This window comes from Podarcis liolepis, assembly GCF_965112155.1.
Source record: "Podarcis liolepis genome assembly, chromosome: 6".
Classification (NCBI taxonomy): Eukaryota; Metazoa; Chordata; class Lepidosauria; order Squamata; family Lacertidae; genus Podarcis; species Podarcis liolepis.
In genome coordinates this window covers 62,730,483-62,742,587 of record NC_139559.1, presented here as the reverse complement: position 1 = coordinate 62,742,587, position 12,105 = coordinate 62,730,483, and the positions used below count along the sequence as shown (strand labels likewise).

Genomic DNA, 12,105 nt, shown 5'->3' with positions numbered 1-12,105 from the left:
TCTCCTTGATAAGAACAGACAAGTGTAAACTGGTTCTGTATTTCGATACTTTTTCAAGAACATAAACACAATGAATTAGGCCTCATGAACACCTAATATGATACAGAGTCCAACCCCGGGAATGTTTACATGATCAAACACTGCACTTCTACACCAGAAATGAGAATTGCACAAGTGGTATTAACACCTGTTATCTTCAGAGTATTCATGCCCACAAGAGAAGAACTAATCTACTGGTTTAGCCAGTCTACATATGCAGAGTGATCTTACGCAGGTTTACCCAGACCAATGACCCACTGTATTCAATTGAGCTTGTTCCCTGTAAGCATGCATAGGATTGCAGCCTAAAAATAGTATCTTGTCTATTTGGTCACATAGACTTCATATTGAACTTTTAATTGCTACTCAGAGTAAACTGCAAAGACATTTGCGAGAGCAAACAGAGATCTATTTTTGAAGGCGTATGAGCAAAAAGTATCACTTGTAGTATCCCAGAGGCACCTGCTTCCAATCTGCATGCTCTGCTTGTCTAGTTGTCCAATATGTATAATCACAATAATTTTATACCTTGGTATCATCAGGTCTTTTATTCGAGCCTTAATTACCTAAGAGAGAGGGGGGGGGCAAATTAAATTCATGGTCTCATAAGCAAACTAATATAAACTACCTAGGATACAATACAGCTCCTTCAAATGTTTAACTAATTTACTCTAGGGGCAGGAATCTAAATACACCAGTGATGCACTGCACTTCAAATAACTTAAGACAATTTCACATCTGCATGGGACTTAAACTGGATGGATTTTGTCCTGTAAAATTAGCTGGTAGTCAACATAGCCTGTTCCTGTAGATGCTTTACCAGAAGCAAGTCCTACATGGAACTTAATCCCAAGTAAGTGTAAATACGATTGCAGCCCTAGCATTTCTGGTAGCTGTGAGTGGGGGCATGGGGATTCTCCTTATCATCAGGGGCAGATTGGTGGGTGACCTGTTTTCATGTATTAAGCCTCCCTCCCCACTACAGAACACTACTACAAAGTAGTTTCTGGCAGTCTCCATGATATAACCAAAATCTTGAGTTCTGTTTGTGCAATGGGACTTCTGCTTCTTCTCTGCACCTTATATAGGCTGTTCTGTTGAGAACCCCTTTTGTTTGTCAGATTTAAATTTTTCAAATAACTGATGGTATTGGAAGCAGTCTGAGATGTGTTCTCTTATTTCCTTGAAGATTTTTAATTTTTGTTGGTTATCTTCGTCTTTTAGAAGTTTTTTGTATGTTGGCCAGCTTTCCTGGGTATTTTTCCGTTTTACCGCTATGGCTTCTATTGGAGAAGTCCACCACGGGACTTTAGGCTCCATCAGGTCTTTATATTTTTCCCATACAGTGAAGAGTGACTTTCTTATTATATGGTTGGTAAAATTTTTGTGAATTTTCGCTTTTGCATGTATCAGGTAGGCGTGCCATCCCCAACGGTTGTCAAAACCTTTCAAGTCCAGGAGGTCCGTATCCTGCAACGTGCACCAATCTTTAAGCCAGGTGAAACAGGCTGCCTCATAGTAAAGTTTTAGGTCGGGTAGAGAAAAGCCTCCTCTCTCTTTTATATCTTTTATAAATTCCCACAGGAATTTGGAAATTTCTCTTTGCCGTATCTTGAGACAACCCGCTTTGCCCAGTATTGGAATAATTTGAAATAAAAAGATTAATTTTGGAAGCACGTTCATCTTTATGATGGAAATCCTACCCAGAAATGTTAATTTTAATTTACTCCAGGTTTCTAATCTCTAACCAAGTTTTGGTGTAATTATCCTGAAATAAGTTTATATTCTTGGGGGTGATCCAAATACCCAGGTATTTCGCTTTTTGAGAGATTTTCAGGCCCAATATTTTTTCTAAGTCATCCTTTTCCTTCGTGGTTACATTTTCAACAAGCATTTTTGTTTTTGTTATATTCAGCTTAAAGCCTGACACTTCTCCAAATTCTTTAATCAATTCCAGCACTCTTTTCAGACTTTCTTTAGGGTTTTCAGTCATAACAAGTAAATTGTCCGCAAAGGCTTTAATTTTATAGGTTTTGTTTCCCAGGCATTTTGGGAAATTTAAAGGGTGACCAGACATGGCTGCCCAGTGATGCTTATAACACCACTACTACTACAGCTGGAGAAGCCTACCAGGGCTCAGTGACAGAGGAGCAGCCCCTCAGTCTCATAGTTGACCCTGGTGTGGCTCAAGCCTGTCTTGAACTACAACTTCTGACTCTAGTGCCAGTTGATAGCCATAAAAAGGTGGACTAGCTGATGTGATTAAAAAGGAAAGGGGGAGACAGCGTTTGTTCAAACACGCTCTTTGACCCAGAAAACGAGAGAGAGAGAGAGAACCAATGGCAGGTCATGCCATACAGAGAAGACTCATATCCCTGACACAAGATGCAGCAACAGATCTATCAGTTAGCATCAGCACACATGGAAACTAGCTGTACCACTATATCCAAGATACAGAATCATAAGCTGGGCAATGTGGTAACTATCCGAGAAGCAGCTGATCTACAAGGTTAACTAGATTATCATCTCCTTACACAAACATCTTAATATATCCCTTCATAGATCCTAAAGTTGAACTCTTGTATCCAAAAGGTGTTCTGAGCAGAGGGGTTTTCCCCCTGCACTGCAGAGATTTCGATAGGATATACCTCCGATATACTTTCCAACTTTGCTTTACTAATAAATTGTGTACCTCAGAGATGGTCTTTGTCATTTGTCTGCACAACTCGGCTTCATATTTTTCCTCTTGAAGATAACTTGTTACCACATCCTTCAAGATATTATTCACAGTGCCCACTGGAAAGCACTTTGCAGGACCTGGAGCACAGAGAGAACTCACACCATTATTTTGGAAGGCTGTGATATTAGGAGGTGGGGGTGGGGAACCAACTGTGCACACATTTACTCAGTGAAACAATGACTTTGTCCAGTGGTGGCCAAACTTGGCCCTCCAGCTGTTTTTGGACTACAAGTCTCATCAACCCTAGCTAAGAGGACCAGTGGTCAGGGATGATGGGAACTGTTGTCCCAAAACAGCTGACGGGCCAAGTTTGGCCACCACTGACTTAGTCCAAGGGCCCCCACACTACAGTCTGTGGACCCCTGGGGGCCTGTGAGTTTCTGTCTGTGAAGAACACTTACAATTTACCAAACTATGAAATAACAAGATTATAACCTTTTTAAAAAACAAAGAACACTCCCCCCCTTTAATTTAAATAAGTATTGCTACAAAAGTATAATGTATTTCCTAAGGTACTCAAGCACAATGTTTTTTTTGAAATACTTGGTCAAATAAATCCACCTTTTTAATTTCAAAGCCTGAGCATTCTAGTTTTCCATTTTATTCTCCACCAAATATGGAATCATATCCTAACATGGAATATCTCTCATTGGAAAGAATTTCTTTTGCCGTTTTATGCCAAAAATAGATCATGCGCTGTGTCACGCAGAATGCCCAGGTGACTCCTCAAGAGGCTTATGAGCAGAAGCTTGCCTCAGGCAGCTTTCTAAATTAGTTTATATATTTACACTGCATCTATGGCTCTTCCCCCCCCCCCCTTGAAGCAAAAAGAAAAGATCCAGTCTTTCCAATTTATTTGATCATTATACCACAGTAGTCATACTTGAATGTTTGGTGATAAACTGCCTGTACGCTGCAGAAATTACCAACAGTAGGATATGCTTTGTCTGCCCTAAGGCTATTACTGTTGTATACAAAAGACTTAAGATTTGAATGAGGGACGCGGGTGGCGCTGTGGGTAAAACCACAGTGCCTAGGACTTGCCGATTGTATGGTCGGCGGTTCGAATCCCCGCAGCGGGGTGAGCTCCCGTCTTTCAGTCCCAGCTCCTGCCCACCTAGCAGTTCGAAAGCACCCTTAAAGTGCAAGTAGATAAATAGGTACCGCTTTATAGCGGGAAGGTAAACGGCGTTCCGTGTGCTGCGATGTCACACTGGCCACGTGACCCGGAAGTGTCTTCGGACGGTGCCGGCTCCCGGCCTCTAGAGTGAGATGAGCGCACAACCCTAGAGTCTGACAAGACTGGCCCGTATGGGCAGGGGTACCTTTACCTTTTACCTAAGATTTGAATGGTTTATTTGTTACATACTGCTATTCTTGTTTGTTCCTCAGTTGCAATGTATTCATTGTAGGATGACTGCAATAATGTAAACAGCAGCATAAAATATAACAAATAAATACGATAAAGATGATAATAATAATTACTATTACTTTTATTATTTGTATAGTGTTACAGAGAGTGGGACTAGATTATTAGCAAGAAAGTGAGTAAGATAAGATACTTACCCAACTGGTACGTGTTTTCCATCTGAACCCCAGGGCGAAGAATATCATCATGGTGGCCAGCTTCATCCATGTAAGACACAGTACTTATGGAGCTGAAACCAAGCCCAGTAATAATTGAATTAAATGTGATTTCTTGGAAGCTACATTGATTTTTAAAAAAACCCCACCTATTTTTATTTATTTATCTTTTACATATTTATAACAATGTCATGCTCCTGAAGACATTGATTTATGATTCTGTATATATGACTGGGTCACATCTCACGGAAAACCTTCTTAAACAAAAAAACATTTTCAGTATGCGAAGCAATGTTCTAAAATAAAGTATGAGGCCCTTCCCAAACAGTGATTTGTAATATGTTAAATCCCTTTGAACTTGTCATATACAACATTTTAGGCATTGGAAATAATTAGGGAGAGACAACATCAATTACAGTCTGAGAATTTTAACAAAATCAGGCAACACCAATGACACTGGAAGAGGGTTTAAAGCAGGATTGGCTAATCTATAGCTAACCAGATATTGCTGGACTACAGCTGCCACCATCCCTGACCACTGGCCTTGGTGAATGGGGCTGATGGAAGTTGGAGCTGGTGTGGTGTAGTGCTTAGAGTGTTAGACTAGGAAACCTGGTTTCAAATCTCCACTCAGGTGACCTAGGGCCAGTCACTGTCTCTTAGCCCAACCTACCTCACAGGGTTATTGTGAGAATAAAATGGGGATGGGAAAAACAATAAATGCCACCTTAAGGCCCTTGGGAGGAAAAGTGGGATAAAAATCAGATAAATAAACATCTGAAAGGGTATGCATGATTTAAACCACCTTCCACAATGACACTGGACATTTTCAGAGTGTTATTAAGTCTGCAATACCATGCATAGTTACTGGAGGGGGTAGGCAAGGAGGTCCAATTGAACCTAGTGTGACTTGTTCCTAAGTAAACCCATAGATGGAAGCTGGGCTACAAGACTACAGAAGTCTCTCGGTCTCTAAGACTCTAAGCCAGGCATGGCCAAACCTGGCCCTCCAGCTGTTTTGGGACTACAGTTCCCACCATCCCTGACCACTGGTCCTGTTAGCTAGGGATGATGGGAGTTATAGTCCCAAAACATCTGGAGAGCCAAGTTTGGCCATGCCTGTTCTAAGCCCAGTGTAGGGAACCCTTGGCCCTTAGAGAGATCAGGTGTAGGGAAACCCAGACAGGAGTTATGCAGTGGCTCCTCAGCTCCCATTTACCAGTGCTGCTGCTGCAACCCTGTCCTTGACCCACTGTTCTTGACCCACTATTCTAGTATTGGCAGCAGCACACAGTGTCTACTTCTTGAGACTCTGTACTTCCTGCTTCAGGTCTGGCCGGGAATCCTTGTCAGAGTGCCTCCTAAGTGCTTAGAAACCATCAGAGGAATGATGCTCCTCCTATCTGCCCCTTCAACTAACTAACTTAAATTCCAAGTCACCAGTGAGGAACCATTGGCCTTCCAGATGTTGTTGAACTGCAACTCCCATCAGCCCCATCAAACAAGGCCAATGGGCAGGGATGATGGAGTTGTAGTTCAGCAACCTCTGGAAAGCCAAAGACTCCCAACATCTGTTCTAAGCTCTACCATTCCTTCCATTTTCCCTCTTTTAAAAAAATAATTTCTATTAAAGATTTCGTTTACAAAAATACATGCATTCTCCTTTTTAATAATTGTGTTTTCTACAGATCGCTTTCATTTGTTGTGAGACATTAGTGTTGCATGCAGTATTAGGTTAGGAAGAAAAGAGGGGGAGAGTAGAGAGGGTCCATGGGGTGGGGTGGTAATGCTTCTATTCTTCTGCTTAGTGTATGCATGGGGTTTTGTGTCAGCATCACTTGTGTGGGTTCTCTTTCTATTCGCTTGTTATATTTCCTGGATGGTAAGAGAGGTTGGGAGGTGGCCTAGGGTGTGGTTCGTTGTCTCTGGTTGTCTGTAGTGAGATTTCCATTTTCCCTTTCATTTCTCCTTGTGCCGAAGCATATGATGACACAGCATAGTATTTGTGCATGGCCAGTTAGGACAGAACTACATGCTGTGAAGAAGATGTGAGTTCTGATTTTTAGCCCTTTCATCAAGCCACTTGATTGCAACTCTTACATCTGGAGCATGGGTGCCCCTCATTGCCCTTGCGTAACACAGCTCTTTGTTTACCTAAAGCAGGCACTAGGTTCAAAGCAGCTGAAAGCCAGGTACCAGCCACCCCCATGTAGAAAAAGAATAACTGAGCATGACATTTGCAAAAGCCTGAATAATATTTTTAATACTGTCCAGATGGAATGGTCTTCCAAAGAAACTGGTGGGAAGAAAAGTCAGAAAATGATAAATAGGCTACTCACTCTTTGTTTCTTCCAAAAAATTCTTTCGCCCTGACTTCATGGCTTCCTAAAGAGGATATGCTGCCTCTTTTCTTTAACAAGCGAGCCGCTTTTTCCTTCATTGTGTCCGACATGTTTTCTAGATACAGGAAATGTATTTTTAAACATAATTGTGACCTAAAAGTATATAGGCATCTGGTATCAGAGCAATGCCTCTTACACAAGGTATTGTAATGAGAGTCTTTGGAAATGCACAGAGTCTGTGAAGTGGAAGCATGAGTGGTTATACCTAGGTATTAGGAGAGCTCCCCAAAGTATTGGCTCAATGGGGGGGGAGTGGGGGTCAACAAACTAAATATAATTAGCAAAAAGTGTGGCAATTTTACTCCACTCGGTGCCCTATTCTGGGATATGTTGATTAATCTTCTGAGGCTTTAGGAAATGGCTGAAAAGCAACAAAGAGAGGGCTACTTCTTTGGGAACTGCATCTTCAGCTTGCTCCAGGTTTGCTTCCCATCAGGAAAGGCAAAGGAAGTTTTGAGGAACCACTGCTTCAAGGTGTTGCAGGTTCCTCAAGAAGGTGGCACCCAAGCAAAGCCTTCAGGGACTGTTGCTTCTTCTTGGCAAGTAGTCAAGGCCTACAGAGCACTTCCCCAGCAGCAGAAGCCACTCCAAGTATTCCCGAGGATGCTGGAAGTGCTGCAAGGCTTTGGAAATGGGTGAGAAGTGCCGTGGAGCATTTTTTTAATGCCACAAAAGAGGCTACAGCTGCCCGATTCAGAAGGATTGTTTGTGGAACATACATAAGTCCTGACAGATCAGGCAAAAGGCCTCTCTAGTCCAGCATCCTGGTCTCACAGTGGCCAACCAGATGCCTATGGGAAGCCCCAAAGCAGCACATGAGCACAACTCCCTAGTTGAGACTCCCAGCAACTGGTATTCAGAGGCATTCTGCTGATGGCAAGGGAGGTAGAACATAACCACACAAACTTCCATCTCTGTGTGTATTTAGTCTCTCCTTATAGGGCTTAGTATCTTTTCAGCATTGTCCTCCATACTCCAAGAAATGACTTACTGTAAATAAATGCAATGTCAAAAAAAAAAATGTGACAAGGCAAGGCCTTACTCAGAAATAAAAAGCAACCAAAAGTCTCAACAAACTTATTATGGCATTATTCATAAATTAGACTCCACCTCAGAAGATGCATTGACTCTACTCTCACAACCTTATTCTATAAAAATGGTAAGTAATGCCATAATTTTTGCTGCTTTTGCTGTATCAGACTAATGTATACACCAGGGGTCTGCAACCTTTAAGACAAAAAGAGCCACTTGGACCAGTTTCTGAAGAAAAAAAACCTGGGAGCCGCAAAACCATTGCAACATTTAAAACAAATATATCTCCGGAGCCGCGATCTGACAACAGGCGGGAAGGTGACGTCGGGACGGTGCGTGACTAACGCACGCACCGCCCCCATGCGACGTCACAGCCAGTACAGCGCCCGCCACAGTGGGGAGTGTCGGGGCGCACAATGCGCCTCCTCCCCTCGCTAGTATCCGCCCCGGAGCCGCGGCAAAGGTGTAAAAGAGCCACATGTGGCTCCAGAGCCGCGGGTTGCAGACCCCTGGTATACACCCTTCTGAAAGAAGAACGAAGTTTACTCATGAATAGTGGCATGCCACTTGGAAGAACTGGACCATTCATTTGGCTTGCCGCCGCCGCCTCCTCCAATTCTTCTCATAAATAGGCATTATGCATGCACACACATAGGAAACAATACAAGTCCTTTCCTTACTGCTGTTGTAAGCTAAGGATTGCCTGAGGCCTCCTGAAGCGGACTGGCACCTTGAACAACAAATAACCATTACAAATTGCCCATCCCGCTTTGCAACGGAGTGGGCAGAGGAGAAAGAAGTGCAGCCACCTCAGCTGCGCTTGTGCAACTCATGAGCCACCTCTGGGGCACACTTTGTGTGTATTTATTACAAGTCCACAAACTTCCTTCCACCTGCACATTTAGTCTCTCCTTAGGAAGACACAGTATCTCTTCACCATTGTTCCTCAGACTTCCAAGAAATGACTTCTTGTGGGGCAATGAGAAAAGGCGGGAGATGTATTCAAATGCAAATGATTAGAACAGGGAGGCTCCAGAATAAAATTAGCCTTCGCCTGTACACAGCTACAGCATGAAGATTAACATCTCTTTCTTTTAAATACCAGAGCTAAGGGACCCTGTGCCTTCAACTACGAGTAGGACAGGCAGAAAGCCAATATACACGAAGAGTTCCCCCACTGCTGCAAAATCCCTGGGGTGGTGGGGAGTTTCAACAGTCTAATTTCTGGATTGTGGCCACCCAAGTTCTCCTCGGAGTACGTGCACCAATGGATTTAAGTTTGTCACGTCCATTGATTTAAGTGGGCCGACTCTGAATGCAACCGCGCAATGGGTAGAACCCCCTGCCTATGACGCGGCTGCAAGAGGCGCAAGAGCCCTGCCGGAATGGGGGCGCGCGCTGGTGGGAGGCCACTCCGCTTCCCGCCTTCCTACTGCCCCAGGCGACACCCCCAGGGGTCCCAACAAGCCTCCCGCCGCCGCGTTCTTACCTTTCCTCTTCCTTCTTTTGCTGCTGCAGGACAGAGCCGCAGCTGTTGCTGGTTTCCAGGGTGACCAATCACCCCGCGGAGGCTGTTGCAGCCGCGGAAGGCGGTCGCGGCGCTGCTGCCTCCGCCCTCATGGGCGGGAAGAGGCGGAGGAAAGCCGGTCTCCGCTTCCCGCCTAGCGCGCGCGTCCCAAGGTGGCTTTGCCGGACGGGAAGAGGCGCCCGGAGCGCAGCTCTTGCAGCAGCAGCAGCGCGCTCCCTCCTTTCCTTGGCTGTTTCTCCGTCTCCCCCCGGAGCCTAGCTTTTTAACTGCGCGCCTGTGGAGCAGCTCCGGTCAGTCGTTGGGCTCGGGGGGTCTTGTGAGACAAGTCCTGACACGGGTAGGAACGTCGGCAGCTGCCCTCGTCATTAAAAAGGAGCATTGGAAAGTCACCTCGCCAAAGGAACCGTGTGGGGAAAGCGCTGTGGTCGCCAGGAGCTGCTGTCCGTGCGCCTTGGTAGTCCGGAGATCTGGCAAAATCCCTGCCTTGCTTTCTGCGTGGCTGGTTTTACATGCTACTACTGGCCGGTCCCTTTCAGGCCAACTCCCGATTATCCACTTTGGTGCAGGAATAGAGCGCGCTCTAATTAAAAGTGGTAGCCTCGTATTAGTTTTACAATATAAGCGCTTATGCCACGTGGCAGCCCCTGTACAGTATAAGGTGTAGAAAGCCGATGATGAATATGCCAGATTTTCTACGCAATAAAAATGCTCTCCCCGCACCTTTTAAGTGTTCTTGTGTATAAAATGATGAGTTAACAAAATAATCATCTAGTGCAAACCTGTGGGCCTCCAGATTATGAGAGTGAACGGTACACCCCCCCCCAAAAAAAATATGGAGAGCACAAGGTTGGGAAAGGTTGGTGCAGACTTCTGGGCTATAATACCGTAACCCTAAATTCCCATTTTTCAGTTTCCTCCAATATCCATCTCCTCATTTCAGATCTGCTTTAAATAACAGACTGTGGGAAGAGAGTCTGGGTAGTTAGTTGTTCAGTGTACGGCAACCAAATCCTATACACGCATACTTGGGAGTAATTTCCATGGAATACAATAATTGCTTCTTAGTAGACATGTATAGAATGGCACTGTAAATATTGTAAATGACTTCTAGGAGAAAATAATTCAGCACAAACATAAAACATTTTTAGATTTGTCATTTATTTTCAAGGGGGGAAATCACATTTCAAGTACAACTTATTTAAATTTGTTCTTATGTATAGATTTTAATAAACTTTGTTCTGAAACGGGGACCCTATTTCTTGTATAATATCATGTATGATAAATAATTGCATATTCAGGATTTTGTGAAATGGATGATTAGGGGGAAATCATGATGGAAAGACATTTATAAAAATCATTATTTACAAAAAAAATAGACATTTGTATTCTAATCTATAAGGAAAGAAACACTGAAAATATGTGGTTTTATGATTATCTTCAACAAGTCAATACGACACATTCATATTACCAGTGGTCAGATATAAAGCTTTGCTGCAGTGTTTCTGATGCAACAAACCTATATAGTTTACAATTTTTCTCTGAGACCATCAGGTTAGCAGCAAAGCTTTCATAACAGACTAAGCAGTAAACAAGGCCAACTAGACTAAAAGGATAGTATATTTCATTGCACACGTAGGCTGAGAAGTCCAGACTTTTAAACAAAAATGTTTAAAAATATACATGTGTTTTTTAAGTCCACAAATATCTATAAACAGTTTATACACAAGGTTTTTTTTATTATAAAATGATATAGTTCGATATCTGATAAAACACCAGGGAATCTAATTCAGGTTTCAAAATTCCTTTAGGGTTGAAATCACAGCTAAGAATTAAGACCCAAGGCCTGCAAATGCTTATACACATGCTTAATTGCATGCAAGTCAATAGTGCCTTTGAAAACATGTGTACAACAGTTTGGCAGGATTGGAGTTTAGCATTTGAATTTGATTGAGCCAGTTAAATTAAAAAAAAAAAGTGTGTGCCTACAATTCCTTCATTTTGAAAATCCATCTCCCCTTCTAAGACACTAGCATAAGTGGCATTCTTAAGTGTCTAGTTGAGAAATGATGTGGTAGTTTTATAATCCCAATTTACTGGAGGTAACAGCTAAAACAGCTGTATTCCATATTCATACTAATTTGAAATACAATTTATTAATGTTAAACATTGTTAAGGTCACTAAAAGGCGGATTCTAGACTTTCACGTACTGCTTGGCCTATAGTGAAATTCCTGCTCATGGTTAAACCCTTTGAACATCATCATCACACTAATCCTTGAAATCAAAGGTAATAGTTCAGTAGCAGCAACAGTAATCCTTTCTTGAAGGTCAGAAGAGGTCAATTGCTTTGTGATGTTGTAAATTTCTAACCACGTCTAATGGAGCAAAACGTTGACGAGCATAAGATGTCCATTATCACTAGAAACACCACTTACATAAACTTTCAAGAAAGAAATTCCAGCTCTGGTGTAGACCCAAGATTGGGATTTTCCCATGGGAAAAGGTATTCATTATCATATTGCATTTGAAGTGATTTGGTTATCATGGTAATCTTCCAAATTAAAAGTTTAACAAGAAAAGCTTGTTAAAAATGCCTATTTTTTTAAAAAAACCAAATACATCTACACTGCAGTGATACTGAACTGACTCGGTACCTAAGTAGATGTCAAACATGAATGAGATAACATTACTTGTTTAGTTAAAAAACAACAATGTACAACTTTTTCCAGAGTGCTCTATATATGCAGAGGTACCCTGTAACCTAATGAAGTTGTACACAGA

The 12,105-nt window shown here is 42.7% G+C and overlaps 1 protein-coding gene across 1 annotated transcript; it reads right to left on the bottom strand.

Annotated features, from left to right (window-relative positions):
- DYNLT5 (dynein light chain Tctex-type family member 5) lies at positions 1–9,431 on the bottom strand. The gene is made up of 5 exons (XM_083510598.1): positions 9,287–9,431; positions 6,703–6,820; positions 4,346–4,437; positions 2,732–2,856; positions 1–605 (listed from the first exon to the last, which is right to left on the bottom strand). The coding sequence occupies exons 2-5, from the start codon at positions 6,813–6,815 to the stop codon at positions 402–404; spliced, it is 534 nt and encodes a 177-aa protein (XP_083366724.1). The 5' UTR covers positions 6,816–6,820; positions 9,287–9,431; the 3' UTR covers positions 1–401.
- Positions 9,432–12,105: the final 2,674 nt, after the last annotated feature.

What these genes read in the sequence shown, in the direction of transcription:
- DYNLT5 (XM_083510598.1), bottom strand. Translation starts at nt 6,815, where the DNA reads ATGTCGGACACAATGAAGGAAAAAGCGGCTCGCTTGTTAAAGAAAAGA. An exon ending in TTTTTTGGAAGAAACAAAGA is followed by an intron (nt 4,438 to 6,702) that starts GTGAGTAGCCTA and finishes GCTTGGTTTCAG; the next exon opens with CTCCATAAGTACTGTGTCTT. An exon ending in TGACAAAGACCATCTCTGAG is followed by an intron (nt 606 to 2,731) that starts GTACACAATTTA and finishes CCTCTCTCTTAG; the next exon opens with GTAATTAAGGCTCGAATAAA.